This window comes from Solanum stenotomum, chromosome 7 (genome assembly GCF_019186545.1).
Source record: "Solanum stenotomum isolate F172 chromosome 7, ASM1918654v1, whole genome shotgun sequence".
NCBI lineage: Eukaryota > Viridiplantae > Streptophyta > Magnoliopsida > Solanales > Solanaceae > Solanum > Solanum stenotomum.
The window spans coordinates 52,820,447-52,843,833 of NC_064288.1; the positions used below are offsets into that span (position 1 = coordinate 52,820,447).

The 23,387-nt window shown below is 28.5% G+C and overlaps 3 protein-coding genes across 5 annotated transcripts in view; 2 read left to right on the forward strand and 1 right to left on the reverse strand.

The window, feature by feature from the left end:
• LOC125870200 (uncharacterized) overlaps positions 1-23,387 on the forward strand; it is a 390,460-nt gene that overhangs the window by 346,145 nt on the left and 20,928 nt on the right. The gene's annotated exons all lie outside the window — the stretch shown is intronic.
• Positions 1-23,387, reverse strand: part of LOC125870188 (heavy metal-associated isoprenylated plant protein 3-like) — a 210,645-nt gene that overhangs the window by 159,541 nt on the left and 27,717 nt on the right. The window lies entirely within an intron of this gene.
• On the forward strand, positions 12,550-15,162 carry LOC125870190 (probable xyloglucan endotransglucosylase/hydrolase protein 32). The gene is made up of 4 exons (XM_049550548.1): positions 12,550-12,872; positions 12,979-13,079; positions 13,773-13,990; positions 14,671-15,162. The coding sequence occupies exons 1-4, from the start codon at positions 12,665-12,667 to the stop codon at positions 15,038-15,040; spliced, it is 897 nt and encodes a 298-aa protein (XP_049406505.1). The 5' UTR covers positions 12,550-12,664; the 3' UTR covers positions 15,041-15,162.

Below are 23,387 nucleotides of genomic sequence, written 5' to 3' on the forward strand. Positions count from 1 at the left end.
GATATCGAAATATTTTGTACGATATCTCTAATGAAGTAAATGTCTTTGTTAAAATGAAAGAGAAACGTGGAGAATTTTATTAGGTAAAATATAAGTTTACATGATACGCGTGATGTTGGGGTTTGATGTGATATAACACGACACGCAAATCCATGCATGCTTAGGCCCAAAGTAGAAAGATAAAAATTTTGTTGAATCAATCAGATATTTAAAACAAGGTAAAATATATAATTACACAACTCAACGTTGGTTGATTCTCGAAATTGAAAACAAAAATCGAGTCCAGACCCACAAATGAATAGGGATGACATAATGTCTAAAAAATCTCTATTGAGTTTGAATTAATTGCAGAAATCCCTTTTTTTCTTTCTCATATATCATTTCATCACTATCAGATACATTACAACTTTATTTGTATACAATGTATTTGGTGCAAATGCTATTGTTGACACATAATTTCAATTCTTTCAAACTTAAATCCATATGAATCTAGTTTATACTTATGTATCCGGTACGTAACTTATATATCTTATACATAACTTATGTATCGTTTGCTATGTATCGAATGAGTGAGCAATGTATCCGCGAGTTTTGAAAAAATCGAAACTATTATCATTTGAGAAACTTTTAGAGCCCAAATTATTGGGGTTTTTGTTCTTGATACATAAAACAAATCAATAATTTAAAACATGTATCTTTCTTTATTTGATAAGTGTTTAAGTGGTACCATTTTTCAATTTTAATTTCCTTCCCATGTTTCCACATGATGTGGTCAATCATGATCACAATTCTAAGTACTCCACTATAATTTGATATTTTATTATATGTCATTGAATAATATTTTCTTTTTGTTGTTGCTTTCTTTTTCTTCTTCTTCTCTTCTATTAATTTTTTGGACTATGAATATTAGGCATGGGGTGACTTTATTTGACTTTTATAACAACCATAGAGATAGTTCTACGTGAATGGTTGAGATTAGTGTGCTACTAATCCACCTAATTTTACGACGATGTTCAATCAGATCAATTTATGTGTGTATCAATTACTTTTATGAGACACTTATTATCTCATAATTTTTTTAAGTTATGAAAAATGGCAAATGTCTATAATATTGTAAGCATAAATGTAAGCTTAAATATACGAGTTCAACAAAGTCTGATATAAAACTTAACTTAAAAAACTCAATTTCTAATGTTGGAGGTTGTGGTCCAAAAATCTAAAATCATAAATTTGATGTATCTTAATAGTGTTTTTTTTTTTTACAATTAAAAGACATATTCACGTCAAGCTTTGTATAGATAATTATGGTTTTTATTTTTTGATAACTCTCTTTTGCTAACATTTTGTTCTGGATTAGGCTTATGTTATGTGTAAATCTTGTAGAACCTATTCTAGTGTGTGGAATATAATATGACTTTTTAGTTATTGGTTTATTTAGTTCATTATCGGCATTGAGAGAAGTAGAGGCAGGTCGGAAAAAATATCAGAAAAGGTGATTAGACAGAATATGATAGATACGATTTGAGCTTACCGGGGACATGACATAAAAGGTGTGAGATCGCGAATTAGGATAGAAATTAAGGTTAGTAGTAATTGAGTGTTCTCTCATAATTTTCATGCGGGATTAGTTTGATGGTCATACTTAAACCTTCTTTCTTACCAATGGGAGTTGTATTAGCACTATTCTAGTATGACCTTAAATGGGCCTATTTAGTAAAAACTTCATCGCGTAGCCATTTAAGTGGTGGCCAGTATTATATGTTTTGTGCACAAATAACCAAATATTTGATTTTAATAGTACTTACTAAGATTTGATAGAAGATCCTTGTTTGTTCAATTGTAGCTACATATTTCAAACCGTAATCTAATCTATAATCGATTGAACATGTTATGTTTAAATTTTTCCTTGCTTTATATAATAATAAATGTCTGATGTTTTTTTTACCTTTGTAACTTTGGTCTTGACAAGCCAAACTTCAAGCACAACGTCAGAAATTGTGGCCTTCTCAAGGCTAAACTTCAAGTGAAAAATGTTGGAAGTTTTGAAATTTTCAAGATTAATATATGAATATCTGAAGTTATTTCAAAGTTGTTAAATTTGCAAAAAATTTAATATAAGTGGCTATGATTTAAAGGATTATCCCAATTGGCTATTTGTGCACTTTTCCCTTTTATTGCAGCAAGATGGGATTTAAATTCAGAAAAGCAGTAACTGTCTCAGGCCCAAAAAGGATCCAATCAAGTTTTTATTAGTACTATATTTTCCTAAGGGCACCACAATTTTCATGGACATGGTTTTGTAGTAATATATTATTTTTTTTTGCGTTATGGTAAAAGTCTGTCGGACTATGAGTTCGACCGGTTAAATAGAGATGAAAGTCGATCATGGTAATGTTGGAATCTTGTATGGAAGGTCTCTCGATTAACATATTAGTGGTACGCGGAGGATACTAGGTTGATGACTCCTTAAAGCTCTTATTGACAAAATCCGTTACATTGATCTCGATAATCATTATATCTTGGAGTTGAATGTGATAATTTGATATATATATATATATATATAAAATGAAACTCCTTTTGAGATATGATAAAGATGAAATGTATACTATTTACAACAATTATAATATATCTAATGAAATGTCACAGTAAAATTTGGGGAGAGTAGAGTGTATGCAGACCTTATTCTTTTCTCGTGGAGATAAAGAAACTGATTCTGAAGGATCCTCGATTGAAGTGTAACTAAAAACGAGTAGTTATGAAAAGAAAGAAGGACGATAAATAAATGCATAATACATAAACATGACCCTTAACTTGGCTTTAGCGAACAACTATGTCCTCCAACTTTGAATGTGCACAAGTAGGCACTTAAACTTGTATAAAATGGAACAAGTAGACACAAGTGTCTTACATGGCACAATACACGTAGGACGCCACGTAGGACACAAAATTGCCATGTAGGGTGCCATGTAGGACGAATGTGTCCATTTGCTCAATTTTATACAAGTTTAAGTGCCTACTTGTGCACACCTAAAGTTAAAGGTCATAGTTGCCAACTAACGTCAAGTTAAGGGTCATGTTTATGCATTATGCCATAAATAAAACATGACAACTAATAAGGAAAGTAGTACAAAGCATTAAAAAAGGGAAAAGGGACAAATATACCCCCGAACTTTCGACAATGGTATGCCAATACCCTCCGTCATACTTTTCGTCCACTAATGCCCTCGCCGTCCAATAACTAGTGCACATTTGCCCCTCCCACTAACGGAAGACTCTTTTTGTACACGTGGCACAATCCTACGCATCAACCCGGGTTGACCAAATCTTTAACCCAAATTCCAAATACCCATTTAACCCACCCAATTACCCATTTAACAAACTATCTACAAACCTAAAGAAAAAGCCCCATTTACTTTAACTCTTCTTCTTCCTCGTAAGGTCGCCGCCATCGTTGCCGTCTCCCACCCCCTCACCCCTTCTCCTCCTCCTTCTTCTTTTATCTTTCCATATACTCTTTCAATCATCTATTTGAACAATTAAACAAAAGAGATCGAAAATTCAAAGCACCTATTTCTACAAAGAAAAAAATGCCTTGCCAAAATCTTGAAGAAGAGATTTAAAATCACTTTGCCTTGGATAAAGTTTCTGCAAATTAAATTTATTAACATCATCTATCAAAAAAAAATAAAAATTAGAGTAATCGAAAATGAAACAAAACATAACCAAATCAAAACATTAATTGCAATTTATTTGCATGCTCTGCTACTTGTATGTCCTTTTTGGTAAAGAAAGAGTTAGGGCACGAATACGTCTGATGCAATTCCAGGAAGGATAACTTCCAGCAAAGACTGAAATTATATAGAATTTGGATCCTATTTGTAGTTGATCTGCCAATTCTTTGAGAAAGTGAGTTCCATTTGTAGTTTTCATTCAAATCTGAACATTGTTCAACCCCATAATCCCAAAAACACTGATGCAGATTCAAAATTCAACACATTGAGGGTTCTCAAACATGAACACCAAGCTTCAATCTGAAAAATTTCCAATCAAATCATGCAATGCACCTCGAAATTATTTTCGATTTCTGCAAAGAAAAAAACTAAACCCATGAAAGGAAAATGAGATTATGAGCTAATACAACTTATGTTTCTTCTCCAAATGGAAACAAAGTTCTAGAAAGTTTCTGCAATCTTCTTCTTCTTAACTAAAATCAAAAAATAAATTCAAATCTTCAACCCCACAATCCCAAAAACTCGATTCAGATTCAGATTTCAACACATGTTCGAGATTTCTACGTGGGGTTCTCAAATATGAACAAATTTTGATGTGGGTAATGGGTGTATTGGGCGAGTTAAATGGGTAATGGGGCGGGTTAAACGGGTATTTCAAATTTGGATTAAATATTTGGTCAATCCGGGTTGAGGTGTAGGATTGTGCCACGTGTACAAAATGAGTTTTCCGTTAGTGGGAGGGGCAAATGTGCACTAGTTATTGGACGGCGAGGGCACTAATGAACGAAAAGTATGACGAAGGGTATTGACATACCATTTTCGAAAGTTCGGGGGTATATTTGTCCCTTTTCCCTTCAAAAAAAGAATAGTAACAACAACAAAATAGTGCGATAACAAAACACAATAAACAATAAAAATCCAAAGAAATTACTACATGAATAAAGCTAATACTATGACAATTACAATGATCCATACTACCACCAAGCCTAATCCACAAAACGTAATATTTCTGAAAGTTGAAATAACCAAAATTTAATAGAAAACAATTGAGTGACAATTATAGTCATCCTATCCAAATAGATAAAGAAAAAATAAAATCTTATCATACTCTATTTTTCTAATATGATAAGAATTCTAAGAAGCACAACAAAAGAAAAATCTTGAACACAAAAAATTAAAGAAAATGGAGAAACATAGGCATAATATGAGTTATATATATTTTTCTTCACCTTTGCTTGAAGATGAGGTGAGTTCACCCAATGAAAGTGTAAAAAGACATAACGTCACTATCAAATCAAATTGAGAGAAAATTGAAATTTTGTTCTCATTTAGTTACTTTATTAATGTATATATGATACTATATCTCATACTTGGATCTCTCAAAATATATTCATGAGAATTTCACAATAAGGTTGCCACCATGTTAATGATATATGTTGTTTTTTTTCCAAAAGAATGATAAAGATTTAATTTTCGCCTGTCTATCTCCTTTTTGAACACTTTTTTAGTAAATAATTATTTCGTAAGATTTTTGTTGTAATTACTTATATACCTTTAGACTACACAAATCTGAAGACCTCTTTGAGCTAACTGAAAATATTACGAGAAAAATCTTAATTTATGATTTTATTTTTTTGTCAATTATTGTACATATTAGATTATCACCTATATATAGTGTTTTGTCGGTAAAGTTATGAGAAAAATATTAGAATCAAATCTAATGTTGTTTGAAAGAGTAATTTCTCAAAAATTATATTTTTGTAATTTTTTTAAAACAAGGACAAAATTTTAATAGTGACCAGAAAGGGTATAAAATTGGCACCATCACACCTTTGCTATCAAGAATATCATTTCACTTTAATAATTATCTTTACACACATGAAAATTGATGTTTTTGTATGATTTGATGTTGCATGTAATTGACATCAAAGTGTCCATCATCTTTAATTTAAGTTATAAGTCACTACCAAAATTGATTGATGCATGCAAATTTCTTACAACACCCCCCACCCCCACCCCCACCCCACTTTTTTTCCCTTCAATTTACTACTAGTTTTAGATCATTTGAAACACTAGTTCCAAATGAAAATTGGTGAAATATAGACTTTATTGATTTATTTGAGGTGTTTTAAGCGTATAGTAATTGGATATCTAAAGTACTATAGTGTTTCTTAATTTGAATACTGATATTTTTCATTCATTTTAAAGGTTTAGGAGATGATTGACATACTTAAAGAATATTGCCGCTGAGGATCGAAAGTACTGTAGTGTTTTGTCGTTTCTATAGTGGAAATTGGAAACCCTCTTTAGTGAATCTTGGTAAATCTTTTTGTTGTTTCTTCTTCTTCTTTATTTGCTATATATGTAATTTTGTACAAGTTAATCGTAGATATTTTGCGATTATAGTGAAATTATTTTCCTTTGTTCTAGGAAATCCAATGTTGAGTTTGCAACTCCAAAGTAGATAAGTAGATTCTCTAACATCTAATACATCCAAGTGAGTGTTTCTCTACTTTATTACAAATAAAATGCAAATAATTTCAAGAAAAATGTCCACTTTGCATTTTTTGGACAAATAAATCCCCCCCAAAAACATCAAGACTTAAAGTGTGGGGCATCCAATACTTTCCAAAATCTACCCAACTTAAAGTTGTAGCCAATTGATGAAAAATAAAATATACATAATATATCACAAGAAAAAAAACAAAATAGGGAACAATATTTTATATTAAAGATTTGTTATGTTGTGAATGTGAAAGCCTTGAAAGATTTTTTATCTTTGATATGAGAAGCATCTTTTTAAAATAGTCCAAAGTCCCTATTTATATTATATCACAAGAATCCCAAGTTTTAAAATAACTCAAATGGGCCCATACTCCCATGACCCAAAAGCTATTTTGGGCCTATTCATCTGTCGGCAATGGGGCCCACTTCCATTACACTTTGAGAAAAAAAGAATTTTTAATTGTGTAAAAAAAAAATTGCACAATTGAGCATATTTAAGATGAAAATAATTAAATTGTATATACTAACAGAGTAAGAACTTTTAATATTTTATTTTTCAGATTATCATATCAGACTTGCAATAGAAGGTTACTTCAACCCACAATAGAAGTAGATATATTGGTAACAAAACCTTCTTCATATGACTCTTCGTTCAATTTTTTCAAATTCATTGGATCGTGTTTTTGCCCCCTACCGCTTTACCCTCATAAAAAAATATGAATTTCATTAATGATTGAAATTTTATTAGATGCCAATATAACTTGATAGTGAAAAAATATACAAGTAAAGTCATGAAGTGATTACAATTAAATTTCTATGATAAACATAATTAATAATCTAATTAAAAAAAAGGTATAACTAACTTCTTAAACAGACATTAAAAGTTACATATTTCAAGTCGATACATATACTTTTAACTTCGAAGGGTTAGGAGTTATTACAATAATAATAGTGTGGTTAGTCGATTTTATAGAATTTCACTTGTAAAAATTGAAACCATTTAATAGCTATTTTTTTAACAAGAGGTAAATGTGACTATTTGTGAAATTTATTTCAACGGCCGACAAAACAGTGAAAAAAATAAATTGTCCAAGATCTGGTCTAAGAAGTGGCTATTGTGATGCAAAGTACAAATCCTACATATATATTAGGTACTAACACATGTATATAGTAAAAAGAAAAACACACTAAAAAGTCAACCTTTTCTACTTAGCAATTCAAAAATTCCAACAACAAAATTAGTATGATCCTACGAGGCGGGGTCTATGGAGGGTATCATTTACGCAAATTATTTTCTATTTTGGAGTGTCAAATAGGCCGGTTGAACTAAATTTGAAAATGGAAAAATATCAGAATAGATTGAGTTGATAAAAACGAGTTATTGACACACTTAAATATTATTTTGAGTTAAAGCGAATTGAGCTGAAAATCATTTTATAATCCTATTCATCGATTTTTACTAAGTTTTAAGTGTTTTTTTTTAAAATTTTTAAATTTGTTTGAGTACCTACTTAAACTTAGTATATCAAATAAACTATCTTTTTAAAATATTTAGCATGGATTAATTTGAGTTGTATGTCGACTCAGTTTTAAAATGAATTGAACTAAACGAGTCAAAATGAACTCAATTAATAAAATAAATAAGTTATTAACTCGCCCTAACATATATATAAAAGAGTTGAACGGATCCTAATTTTTTGAGTTGATTTTGACACCCTCATACTCTATTTTGTAGATTAGGAAAATTGTTTTCGATATACCTTCACAAATTTATGAGAATCTTCATAGAGGTGTTGGTTTATAAATAAAATAAAAATATGGAGGTGACATGCTTGGAGATTTATTGCTCATTAGTTGGTAGGTTTTTAACATTTATTGCCAACAATATACCACCATACATTTGATTTCTCTGTCTCTTTTTTTTTTTTTTGGAAGATAATATTTTATCAATTCATTTAAAGAAGTCAAAATTTTTTGAAGTCATTTACTGAAGATTTTGGTTTGGTTTTTGAACAAGAATTACAAACAATTGAAAATCGAAACAAAAGTTTGTCTCTCTAGCTAACGACGTGTTATACACTATTATACACTTTTATACGACATAAGTATATAATTTTCAAAAGAAATATTTATAGATGTAATAATAGAGGCGCGATTTGACAATGTGATGATTTAATTACTAGGATAATTTCAAGCAAATCGATTAGGGATCAATATCCTCGCTTGAAATAAATAAAAATTTGCTTGCATTAAAATAAAGATGATTTTTTTTTAATTATTTACTTTATAACTTTGTTTATGTCATTTGTCAAGTGAAAATCCTTTAATATTTTAACATGTAAGGTTGTTTGGACAAGTGCATCAAATGATATGCTACCAAGGTTAGAGATCGATACCCTTTGTCAACGTCTTCTCAATTGAGTTCATTGCATGATTGGATTTACTTAGTGCAGTTTACATTTCTTATGTGATTTGCGAGAAATTGTTCTCAAGTGAATTTATTTTGTCTGCATCCAAAATATCGTGACTGTGAATTTTCGTAGTTCAAAAAAAAAAAAAACTTTGATTATGTCAATTGTCAAGTGGAAATTTTTGCTAATCATCTCTCTTCTTTGATGAATGTTTGCTAATGACATCTTATTTTGTTTTGGAAGGATTAACATAGAAATTTGAGTTTGACGCCTTGTTTTGTTTTATATTTTTATTATGTCAATGGTCAAGTGGAAACTTTTATTTTTTTTCCTTTGTCATATAAATTTGACTGTTTTTTTTTTTTGTTTTTTCAGTCGATGTCTGATATTCTTATTAAAGACTGTCTACTCCGAATTCTGCCGCGTAGTACCCCATTCGAAAGAAAGCTCTCCTATCAAAAAAAAATTTCATACTAAAAGCTTGAACCCGAGACATTTTGACATTTTCGTTGAGTAGCAAATGATAAAAAGCAATTGTTCGTAAAAATTTATGTGATATTCCATTATTAATATTTTCTTAAATCAAGTTTCCACCACCAATCAATATGAATTATGAGGTTTCCAATTTACTCCTCCCACCAATTATTATTATTTATTATTATTAAATTATATTGTCATAATAAATTAATTTTAAATCCCAAATAAATAAAAAACAAATTATTCTCCAACCAAAGGATCCCTAAAGTTTCTAACTTTACAGCTTTCTTGGATGTGGATTGGACAATTTTTTTCTGACATTTCTTTTCTTACATTGGATTTGCAATTTTTATTTTAGTTTAGTATAAAAAAAGGCTTTTTTTGTGGTGAATTGTTGACATCAAGTCTTACATTTTGTCAAATAGTATAAAAATAAAATATTTTAATTATATATAAATCGTTGAATCCAATTAATATACTGGAAAAATATAAATTCAATTTTGTATATCTTAATATTTTTTTAATCCCACTATATAAATTCATGATTTTATTAGCATTTAGCAAATTAATAGAATTATCAATCTCTATTTAAAGCTTGTGTTTGACTATATAAATTCCGTACAATTTAATAATTATCATCAAACAAGTTAAATCGCTCACTATCTTTAATATTATATGGTTCACTTTCACAAATTGTCCATCAAATTATAATTCATTGTATCTGAATTAAATAAATAAATATGTGACCAAAGAAAATAAAATTCACCAATGAGCACTCACTAGGGATATATACCACATAACAAAGGCATTACCAAAGATTATGATGGAGTGATAATTATATAGGTTGCTCAAATTTTTCAAAATTATCGAAGGATGTCTAATAGATCCTTTAAAAGTAGTGTATTTTTTAAAGACTTCGATATGAGTGTGATAATAAAGGTGGAATAAGAATTTTGAGTTTATGAGTTTTGAATTCTAGAAAACGCGACTTACTAGGTCCTTGATAAATTATTTAGACAAATTAAGTGAATGTTTAAACATAAATACAAGATTGGAACCAAAATTACTAGCAGTAAGAAAAGTTGTAGCTCGACCCCTACGTAGTAGTAGTTTTGGAGAATCCAAGCAACATACATAGGCAATACTTAAGTTATTCTCATATTTAATCATGAGGTTTCGATTGAATTCGTATCACCTTTGATTGAAAACGTTTTAACCTTTCAAAATAGACTTCTCAACAGAAATTTAAATGAGTCAGACTCCAAAACAAACATCGGACACCAAATAAAAAACAAAAGAACATACATGAAAGGTTCCATTGCTATCTATCAAAGACATGATCACTATTCACCATTTACACCACCATGGCTAAAATCAGATTTTGGACCCACAATTAGTCCTTCAGTTTTAGTACACTGACATTCATAATATAGTAAAAAAAATAAAGGTAAAATTAATCTTACTGAAATAGAAAAAAGAAATAAAATAAAATAAAAGAAACACTATTTTTCACCAAGTTATATTTGCTTTAAAGGCAAGAGCGCTTCATTCATATACCAATATTGCCTTTTGTTGATGTTGCTTTCATTTAGGGATAAGACATAAATCATTGAACCTCTAGAGCCAATGTATTATATTATTTATAGGTCGCAGATTCAAGTTTCGAAAAAATTATAAAGTTATTTTTGTATTATTTATAGGTGATAAATTCAAATTGTGAAAATAATTACTAATATTAACATTAAAATCAATTGTCTAGATGATACTTCTTAGACGCGTCCTTTCGTCGTAGCATGCATTGTATTTTGGGTACACCAAACCATTTTTTCTTCTTTGTCCTAGTGTTATTCTTAAAATAAAATAAAAAGTACACAAACCAATAGAGAAAGGGGCACATTTAATAGAAATGATACTAATTCATCTACCTCTCAAATTTTTCCTTCTCAGATCTTATCTTGTCTTCTTATTTTTTTCCCTCTCATGATGTTCAATATTTGTATTTAAAGTCGATTAAATGTAAATTCATGTCTGAAGATCTCATGCTAGGGATAAAAGTTTTCTTACCAAAGCAATTTCACATTCATCTAAAATATTCAAAATCGAGACTTCTAATTAAAAAAATACTTATTATTCCACTAACCTTTATTGGCCTCATCTAAGATATATCTTTCCGTTTCTAAGATTTTTCAATTAAAAATATATTCTTATAACGATGGAGTTGTAATTTTTAATAACAATATTCATAAATAATATCAAAATGCCACACATGTTATTTGAACCTTGCAACTTATAATAGCAATTTTTGAATCTACCTTTATAACTAAAGTAGCTAGAAGTTGCTTTTTTTCTTATAAAATAAATACAATAATTATTTATATACATAAGAATATTCATTTTATTACTATAAATATGAATAATATAATTTTCAGAAGAAAGGAATTCAACTAATCATGTAGCTTTGCCACTGACCTTGACACTAACTTAACTCACATGTTCAAAAATCATTATACAAATCTTACTTTATACAACAAGAGAAAATATCTTACTATAAAACCAGAAAAAAAATAATAAAAAAATGAAGTAAGTCTCACTACATGTAACTACAATACATACCACCAAAAGCTGATGTGGGGTTAATAAATAATAAGTACCTTTTATATTTAATTAGAGATTTTAGATTCGAAATAAAATTACAAGAATTACTTACGATAAAGTCCAAACTTCTATGATTCAACAATAAAAATACATCAATAATTTTATTTAATGAAGAATTTACGATAGATCATTAAGAATATCTCGTTAGCTAGGGGATATTCAGTGACAAATTATCGACGTATGTCATAGATAATTTCTTATTCTAGCTTACTGATGAAATACCGAGTGAAAAAATAAAAAATAGTATAAAGACGAATTAGTGATGGATCATCGAAAATCCCGTTAGCTAAAACTTAATGATGAATTTTATAGCTAACTCCTTTTTTTTAATAGTAAAATATACATATTGATCGAACACTAGGTGAGAAATCAAAAAATTACTATAATAATAATGAATTATAACATGACTTCTTCACTACTATTTTGCTTTTCATATATGTTACTTGAGCCGAACGTACATCGAAAACAACCTCTTCACCTTCACACAATGGAGGGACAAGACTGTACACACACCACCCTCCACATGCCCTATTATTTGTGTTGTTGATGAATTAGCGATAGATCATCAAAATCCTATTTGCAACAAATTAGCGATGACTTTCATAACTAATTCTCATTACTTTTAGTCATTCAATAGCTACCAAACATCGAATAGGAAACACTTTTTAAAAAATCTATATAATATAAATATATAATATTATGTTATGTTGGGCTCCACACTCCTCTTGTTATTTATATCAAAATGTATTATCATGCTTTCTTCCCTTCTTCCATATACACCACCTTCCTTTCAACACTCTTTCTTGTCTCTCAAAATCTTTTCCATTCATATATTTTCCCATCTACATATTTTTATTTTCCTTCTTCATTTCAAAAAAAAAAAAAATGTCAACAATTTTTTTCCTTCCTATTTTTCTTTCTTTTATTTTTCTCCATTCAACTAATGCTAATTATTGGCCAATTTCACCTGGATATTACCCAAGTACAAAATTTAAATCCATGAGTTTTTATCAAGGATTTAAAAATCTTTGGGGTCCTAATCATCAAAGTGTAGATAACAATGGCATTAATATTTGGCTTGATAGAAATTCAGGTTTAATTTTCTTTAATTATACTTGATTAGTAGTTTTACTACTTAATTTAATTTATTTTTAATAATAATAATATTTTCTTGATTTTTTAATATATTTTTTGTATAGGAAGTGGATTCAAGTCGGTTAAACCGTTTCGATCCGGGTATTTTGGGGCTTCTATTAAACTCCAATCCGGTTATACGGCCGGAGTCATCACTGCTTTCTACGTAAGAATTATTTGCGCTTTTTCGGACTCTTCAAAAATATTATTGTATTTATGTCGAGTCGATAAAAGTGCATTATTGAGCAATATAGATTGAGACTGTAGATACATTTGTTGAATATTTTACTAGTATCACATTCTCTAAAAATGTATTTTTATTTTTTGAGAATCTGATACACATGTCGATATTTTTGAAGAGCTGAACAGTGTAGATTGGAGTGAGGGTGTAAATAATTTTTATTGTGTATTTTCATTTTAATTTGTGTGAAAGTTATGTTGTTTGGGTTCTTCAAAGCCATACTAGTATAATTCTTTAAAGATGTACTTTTTTTTATATGATACACACATCGACATTTTTGAAGAACCGAGCAAGATAGATTGACAGTATAAATATTCGTATTAGTGGATTTCCATTTTCAACAACTCTTTGATCAGGATAGTATTACCTAAGTTCCTAAACTTTAAATGAATGACGGAGAATGCATGTGCTACAGTTGATTGGACGCAAAATTAAAGAAAAAAAGAACTTTTAGTCTAAAATAGCTTTTAGACATTTGTATGAGTGCTATGACTATAAATCATCTCCGTGAGGATAAAATAAGAATTTTGAGTTTAATTATTATTTTAATATGGTTGATTTGTAATTAGTTTGTATATTTAATTGATTAATTTCATTAATTTTTTGATTATTTGGCAGCTTTCAAATAATGAAGCACATCCAGGGTTCCATGATGAAGTGGACATAGAGTTTCTTGGAACAACATTTGGAAAACCATACACATTACAAACAAATGTTTATATTAGAGGAAGTGGTGATGGAAAAATCATTGGAAGAGAAATGAAATTTCATTTGTGGTTTGATCCCACAAAAAATTTTCATCACTATGCTATTTTGTGGAGTCCAAGAGAAATCATGTAAGTATTAAACGTCTTCATAATAATATCGTTAGTTTGAAAATATTTTTTATTGTTAGTCTGATTCTGATATATTATTTATCATAGAATATGATATGAAAATTGACTCAAAATGAAATTTGATCAATATAGATAAATACTATTAATGTAGAAGATGAATGTTATAACGAGATCTGATTGTATATGGAGTACTTTTATTTTTTTATTTACTTCATTTAAGTAAGTTAGTGATAAGGAAATATTCTACCGACAAAAATCATTTGACACTAAAGTATGGTTGTCCTCCAATGAATTTAATCATGGTTTCCACCAAATAAATTTGAGGACATATGTTATATTTTGATACTTTCATTTTTCTTTTATTTATCATAGAGGGGACCATGTTAAGAGGATAATTCATGTTGTAGTCCTTTTCCCAATAGTAGTTTAGAAGTCCACCATTTTTCACCCAAATAGATTGCATATATATGTCCAATATACATTAGGCCCACACACACCAAAAGGGTAATTTTAAAGTAACGGTAAAATTATTATAATATGATCTATATGTTATAGATTCAAATGGTAAAATCAACGACTATTGCTTTTGTTAGGATGTGATCCCTTCTTATTAGTTATATATATTATTCAGCATGAACGTATATACATTTGAAAAGTAATTTGATCGGTTTTGAATTTAGATTTTTGGTGGATGATGTGCCAATAAGGAGGTATGCAAGGAGGAGTGATGCAACATTTCCATTAAGGCCAATGTGGTTATATGGATCGATATGGGATGCATCTTCATGGGCTACTGAGAATGGAAAATATAAAGCTGATTATAATTACCAACCATTCTTCGGAAAATTCACGAATTTCAAGGCAAGTGGTTGCACCGCCTATTCGTCTAGATGGTGTCGTCCTGTGTCCGCCTCACCCTATCGATCCGGTGGCCTTAGCAGGCAACAACGTCAGGCTATGAATTGGGTTCGAAGTCACTATATGGTGTATGACTATTGCAGGGACTTTAAAAGAGATCACTCCCTTACACCAGAATGTTGGCGCAAGTGAAACAATTTTGTTTGTATCTTATATATATTATCCCATGAACATAACTAAGTGAGTTGTTCAAGTTGTGGGATGTAATAGTATATCGATGGTACACGTGTCAATCTTTTATAGGATTAATTTCCTATTTGTGTGAACTATCCTTTTTTTTTTTTTTTTTTTTTTGGGTATGGGGTTGTGTTTGGGGTATGGGGTCTTGTGATAGGTACCACTTGTCAAATATCAATTGCAAGAGTAGTTAAGTGTCCAAGCTTATAGATTCCAAATAAAAGATTAATAATACATAAAAAATAATGAAAATGGTATCTTTTTTATTTATGAAATTTTGTGCAAATATTTATTTAATATTTTAATTACCGAAAGGATTTTTTAAAAATAAAAAATCATAAAAGAGGGTCATGGACAATTTAGGACTATGCATGGATGGTGGGGGTATGAAATGAGTGCATTCATTTGTTATTTATTTTTTTTCTTAATAAAGGAGAGTTTTTTTTGTCTCTATTTCTTTTTCATTAATTCTTGTTATGTCTAGTCTCTTTATGGACCTCACATCTCAAGAAATATATTTTTGTTTATGAGTTTTCGCAATCAATTAGTTAACATGTTGGTTAGTCGTAATATGAAATTTGAAAAAAAAATCATTGACTTATTAAATTATCTATCGAGCCATGAAAAAAATTAACTAGGCCCCAATACAGATATCAAACATCTAATTTGTGGCTTCACATATACCATTTTCTTTTAAAGGAGAGGGCTATTAAAGTTCAAAATATACAGAAGTAGAGTGCATAGTTACTAGGGAACTAAATAAGTGAGAGTAAAATAGAGTAGGTGTGAAGATGAGGGACCAAATCTCGACTTTGTTCAATTTCTAAGGATCATTTTTATAATTATATTTTCTTACGTATAATTATAACCATGGTAAATTAACGTACTTCATAATAACTAGTCGATCGATCGATGTCGGGTCAGCCCCTATGCCTAGAACACTATTTGTCTTGAGAGTGGTTCAACCATCAAGCTACTTTGTGGGGGTAAGAGACCAAGCTGAATCACTAGCTTTACTACCAAACATGATATATATAAATATATTCTTAGATGCCCTAAAACTTTCAAATAATTTAGAGCAAATCAAGTCAATTAGTATATATGTCTTTCAAATGTGGCCCTACAACTATTTATTACAACTCATTTTACACCTCCAAATAATTATCATATATTTATTTGCCATTTCAAAATGTTGTGATTAGTCTCTATAAACATTTAATGAAGTGATCTAAAGAACATTATTTAAAAGGAGAACATATTGTGAAGAAATCAATAAAGGACATTTAAATGGAGCATATTTGTGAAGGCAATAAAGTACATGTACATATTCATATTCACTTAGCATTATAATATAAATAAGTCCATTATTTTTTATTCCTTATTCGGTATTATTTATATTAGGGTCTCAATTAATTCAATTCGCTCCGTGTAAGATTCATTAAAGAAGAAATGCTCTATATTGTATTTTTTTTTTCATTTTTCAAGATTCGAAACTGAGATCTCTAATTAAAGATGAAGAAATCTTATTTATCTCACTGCAATACGAGGTATTAATAGATACATTGTTAGTCATGTGAAAAAGTGTATAGCATGATTAGTTTTTATTTTCAACATATCATAGTGATTTTACTGTTTTCCATCCAGCTTTTTTCATCATTCAAAAGCACATATTCTTGATTTCTCCAAAAGAAAATAATAATAATCTAGCTTGAATTTTGCCAGCAGCAAATGAACAATGATTGATTAAATAAAGGTATCTTAGAAAAAAGGAGAAAATTTTTATTAGATTAAATAATTCTGCAAATAAAATTTCATGTAACTAAGTGAAATTAAGATAATTTGAAGTAGAAGAATAAATAAATAAACTAAAATTACAATGATAAATATATATAATAAATATTATAATTAAATAAAAACACAAAGTTATTACTACTAGTTGATGTATCTTATTAAGTAATTTTGTTTATTTTCTATTTAAAAGTTTCAGGATATACATTTTTTTTCTTAATCAAAGACGTGAATAAAGATTTCCAACAAAAATGTTTATTTTCTTTTAAAAATTTCATATTAATTAAAAATAAATATAGAAAACTTTTTATTTATTGTATAATTTAACTTTTAGTAATCATATTTTAATATACTTGATTACGAAATGTATATGTATGATTTTCATAATATAAGAAGAGTTTTGGCTTTATTTTTAACATATTATGTGATTTTACTATATTTCACACATCTTTTCTCATAATTCAAAAGCATATATTTTGATTATTTTTTCTCTCCAAAAGAATCTACTTAGACTTTACCTACACCAAATGACTAATGATTTGATTAAATAAAAGAATCTTAGAAAAAAGGGGAAGATTTTATTTTGAGCAATGTGTCTTATATGATGGGATGTAACTATTTAAGTATCTTTTAATAATGGATTCTAATAATTAGTGCAAAAAGTTATTGGAAAGTGCCATTAAATTACATTATGGCACTAATTTTCTTGTATCTCCTGTTTTTTCCCCTTTACTTTTTCCACTTTTGCATGAATCTACACTGCATTTGTATAGTAGTATGCATCATAAGTCCATTATTTTAAAATAAAGTTTATATAAAATATTACTCCCTCCGTTTCAAAAAGAATGACCTCCTTTCTTTTTTAGTCTGTTTAAAAAAGAATGACCTCTTTCTTTTTTTTGGTAACATTTTAATTCCAGCTTTTCACGTGGCATGTTTAAGGCACAAGATTAAAGGGCAATTTCGTACATTTGACATAACTTTAATTTAGGACCACAAGATTCAAAAGTCTTCTTTATTTTCTTAAACTCCGTGCCAAGTCAAACTAGGTCATTCTTTGTGAAACGGAGGGAGTAATTAATATAATATAATATTGGTTATATATTTTTTAAAAATTATATGATGGAAGTGGTGGTGGTAATAGCTAATTGTGGATGATGACTGACAGTAATGGTTGGTGTGTTGTGGATTGATGGCATTAGTTGCAGATAGTAGTTAGTGGTGATTGTTTTTAACAGTAGCCGCTAACGATTTTATACTGGTGATTTATAATTGTGGTGGATTATAGTGCTAACTAATTATGTTAGAGGTGATTGATAATACGATTGACTTTATATAGTGATGGCTATTAATGATGGTGATAGTTGATGATAATATGTGTCTATTAGGTAATGATTGTAGGTGGTAATAATTAATTGTAAATGGTGACTAATGATGGTGACTACAGTGAGGATTATTGATGATTGTGAGTGATACTAGTAGTTAATAATGGTGAATTTATGTCGATTGTGGTGATGACTAATGGTAAAGAACTAAAGATAGATGAAGTAATAATGAAATATCATTTTACAAAAATTCTTGAATATATTATAATAACATCTTATTAGTATTAAAAGTTTCAATACATGTAAAATAAATCATCAAATCTATTATTCTAACTTTATTATTATTTGAGGGTCCAAAGACAAAAGGATTTCAGTAGATAATTAGACAAAACGAGATATACCAAATTAAACCAGCAAGGATTAATTTAATTGACTTATATTATATGTACCACTTTTTCTATGGACAATATTTAAAGACCCCATATGTTAATTATTAAAAAATCAAGAACGTTTCATATGATAATTAATTGAACAGAGCATGAAATTATCTTGAAGTCGATAGATAAAATCTTTTCACAGTTGATTAGAGGTTCGAATTTGAATTCTGAATATAGAAAATTTTTAGTAGAAAGTATGCCTTTTTAATAAATCTTATAATGCACAAATATGAATAAGCCCAAATACAAGTATGACAATATCAAGTAAGAAACAAAAGAGTTAGTTAAACAGAAAACAATGATTACAATGGATGAACACAAATTTTTCTGTATTAATTAAAGATTTTAAATTTAAATTTTGGACAGAAAAATAATTCTAATAAGAAACATTTTTCTTTTAATTATGGACAACGCATATTCAAGTTAGTCGGAAATTCTATACATATATAGGATATCAGATGAGAAAAAAAAAAAAAGGTTTATGTCAAAAGGAAAAAAAAAACAATATAGAATATTACCTAAGAAAAAGAACCAATATAGAACATTAAAGAAAAAATAGTAAAAGAGTTTAGAATATATAATGTTTAAGATGTAATATTTAAGGGGTCCCCATTTAAGGACATATAAATATGGATTTATAAAGATTTTAATTGTTGAATTATTTATTGTGATCAAAGTTTGATTTTGTACTCCTCAAATTAAAGGGTTAAGTTATGAATGTGAAATGAATGAACGATTATCCCACTCCGAAAGAAAAAAAGAAATTTAGAGGATATAATGAAAACCTTATGTCATTGTCAGATTATTTGATTAAAGTCGAGTAAAGATGACTATGGCCATTGGACATGTGTCCTCCTCAATTCTTCTTAAGAGATAACAAAACTGTTTTAGATGATTAAATAAATAGGTTCGCATAAATTTATTCTAGTTATTTTATTGATATATTTGAAGGTTTTAATTTAATATTCAAGGACGAGCTTCATTTACTTGAGGATATAAATTGAGAATAGTAATTCCACATATCTTTATGTGTTTTTTTTTTATAAAAAAAGATATTGATGCATTGGTAAATAAATTCCTCTAAATTGAATTTTTATTCTAAAAGTATACATCTTTAATATTTAATATTTCAAAATTTTAGATGAGATGGATTGGACTTTGATAACTATTATCCCAAATCAATTTGGAGGAGAAGAAATAATTGTGTCAGATAATAGAAATTTCGACTTTCGATAATACTATATTATAATTATTTGAGGGGCCAAAGAAAAATTAAACGAAATTATTTCAGTAGAAAATCAAACAAAATTAAAAGAGACATACCAAATTAACCGAGCAAGGATTAATTTGACTTATATCTAAAACCCTCTTATGGTATCATCTTTTCTATGGACAATATTTCCTAAGACCCCATATGTTAATTATTTAAAAACCAAGCACGTTTCATATGATAATTAATTGAACAAAACATGAAATTACGATTGAATTTGATGGATATCATTTTTTCATTCTTAATTAAAAGTTTAAGTATAAATACTGAATATAAAATAATTTTAGTAGAAAATACTTCTCCTTTAATGAATCTTACGTTGAGCGAATTTGAATTGAGCCCCAATATAAGTATCATGACATCAAAGTAAGAAACAAAAAGTTACTTGAACAAATCAAGAAACTACGATTGTTATGGATGAAAAAAATCTCTTCATTCTTAATTATCAGCCTCAGATTCAAGTTTTTGGTATGTAAATAATTCTAGTAGGAAATATTTTCCTCTTTAATAGACCTTTAACTTATAGGACGCAATTTAAATTAGTCAAGAATCCTATGCAGGTATAGGATACCGGACAAGAAAATTTCTTCATCTCAAAAGCAAAAGAATCAACAATATTCAAGTAAATATAGTAAAAAGGGATTGAACAAATTATAAATTATTATCTATCTATCTATCTCTATATATATAAAATAGACTAAAAAGAAAAGTAACACACACATAAATTAAGGATAATTTGTCAACCTTCGCTAGAAGAATGAATAATTATATACGAAAGTAGAGGAGCAGAAGAGAATTCATCTGAAGGATAAATAGACTAAAAAGAAAAGTATCACACACACACATATATATATATATATATAGTCTTTTATTTTCAAGTGACGATGAACCTGTTAAATGGAAATGTTGTCTTCACCGCCCAATGTATTATTGAAAAAATTATATGTTTCTTTTGAGCAATCCGAATGAAATCTCAAAGCAAAAATAGAAATACTTTAATCTTGTCCATATTATCAATAATTTAAATGTTTGGGAATAATTCAAACAAATGGGGTAGGTTGTTTTGGTGGTAATCTTTTTAATTAATTCAAAACAATAATTTAAAATAAATTATTGAAAAGCTAGAATGTTTCAGAACATTTAGATACGTTACATAGAGAAGTCAAGATCACAAAAATAGCATTCAATATTATTAATTCAATAATTCGGAATTTTCCTTATTTTATCATCTTGTGGATATTTAGCCTTTATATTGTTATATATATTCCAATCGATCGAAGAAACTAGTAGCTTCATGCTTCTTCTCTCGCACTAATTGCTTGTGTGAAGGCATAAAATCTTTTTGTTTTTGTCCAAAAGTTTTTTGAAAGATCTGGTGCGGTTATTATGACTTAGTATAATTAATTTGACTTTGAAATATGCATTTTTTATCTCATTACTTATAAATATTCACAAATTTACTATGACTATTAATTATTTCACCACTCAATTACTCGTGTGTATTATATTAAAAAACTTATATTGTTGCTCCATATTTGATAACAAGAATAATTTGAATATAGCATATTTCCGACAAACTTGACAAAATATACACATTCAGTTAAGGGAAAATTGTATATAATGGCAAACTAATAATTCAAATTAAATGGTATAACNTGCTTGTGTGAAGGCTTAAAATCTTTTTGTTTTGTCCAAAAGTTTTTTGAAAGATTTGGTGCGGTTATTATGACTTAGTATAATTAATTTGACTTTGAAATATGCATTTTTTTTATCTCATTACTTATAAATATTCACAAATTTACTATGACTATTAATTATTTCACCACTCAATTACTCACGTGTATCATATTAAAAAACTTATATTGTTGCTCCATATTTGACAACAAGAATAATTTGAATATAGCATATTTCTGACAAACTTGACAAAATATACACATTCAGTTAATGAAGATTATATATGCTTTATCGAACATCACGAGGAGTGAGGACTAACAAAGAAAGTGGTGAAGTGATAAAGATTAAATATTTTTTCATCCATAATCGAAAGTCTCATATTCAAAATTTTGATAGAGAGTTTGTTAGAAATCACTTTATCGCTTCAATATGAAATTTTCTGATACAAATTCAAATTTAAATAGTACCATTATAGAACCAAATATCAAATGAAAAACTAAAAAAAAAAGACTTAATTAATATTCACACAATAACTAATAGACTAAAAGTGCTACTATCATGATATGATGTTTCAAGAAAAAGAAGAGATGTGTAGGCCACTTATAATAAGGAATATAATATGTAATGTGATCACATTTCATTTTTCATATGTTAATTATAAAAATAAATTATATATAATGCTAATGTTTTGGCTTATTCACACGTATAACATGGGCAACCACATACAAAAAATAAACAAACAAAAAACTTTGAACTCAAATTCTTCAGTCTTTGTTTCAATACTGATTAAAGCTGGGATGATGGGAAATGACTAGGTATAAGTTATCATAGCAATTTTTTTGGAAAATATAGTAATAATATAAGGCTGGAGTTTTATCAAATTTTATTTTATGTAATATCGAATTGAAATGAGTTTAAATAGAGCGATATTCAGAATATTATGCTGACTAAACAATATTCAGAATATTATGCTGACTAAACAATATTCATTTGCAAAATTAATTTTCAAATAGGCTTGATCACATATTATCAGGGCGAATCGATCGTGGCGAATTCACTCTCTTTTTCTAACTCTTTAGAAGCTCCACAATTTTTTATAAAGTGAGTTACACAAATACCTGGTTTTGAGATTATCATTTAAGTCATATGAGCCGTGCATAAGAATTTGTAAGGCTATCAAACTATATATAATTAGATATATTTCACTAACGTATATACTATTATTATCTATACTTTCAAAATATTACGTATAGTACCACTAATTAAGAGTTTCCTATCATATATTGATAAAGATACACTTAGATATATGTATTTTTGCTACTAGATACACTAAAATAGGGAGAGAGGCGAGCGAGATGGGGAGGGAGGTGAGCGAGATGGAGAGGGAGGCGAACGAGATTCATTATGTATCTCCAGTACATGCGAATCACACTACATACATGTATTTGTATGTATCTGGTGTGATTCACATGTATATGGATACCAGATACATAGGAGAGTGGTGAGGGAGGATTGTTATGTATCCCAGATACATGCGAATCCAGTAAGATACTAGAACAAATTACACCTAATTTTGATATCATGTATCCCAAGATACATGTATTCGAATGTATTTGAACGTATATGGACGCACCAAAATCTAGTAAGATACGTAATATTGCAAACTAGAGTTTATCTAAGTAATTAACTCTTAAACTAGTAGCAGTAAAATTTACGCAAGTTCCCCAAACTTCAAACGTTGCAGTTTCTAAAGTTTTACATGACTAAAGTTCAGTTTAATTACATGTAATTTTAAATACTGTATATCT

Coding starts and splice junctions, on each gene's coding strand:
- LOC125870190 (XM_049550548.1), top strand. CDS start 12,665: ATGTCAACAATTTTTTTCCTTCCTATTTTTCTTTCTTTTATTTTTCTC. Junction 12,873..12,978: donor TTGGCTTGATAGAAATTCAG/GTTTAATTTTCT, acceptor TTTTTTGTATAG/GAAGTGGATTCAAGTCGGTT. Junction 13,080..13,772: donor GAGTCATCACTGCTTTCTAC/GTAAGAATTATT, acceptor ATTATTTGGCAG/CTTTCAAATAATGAAGCACA.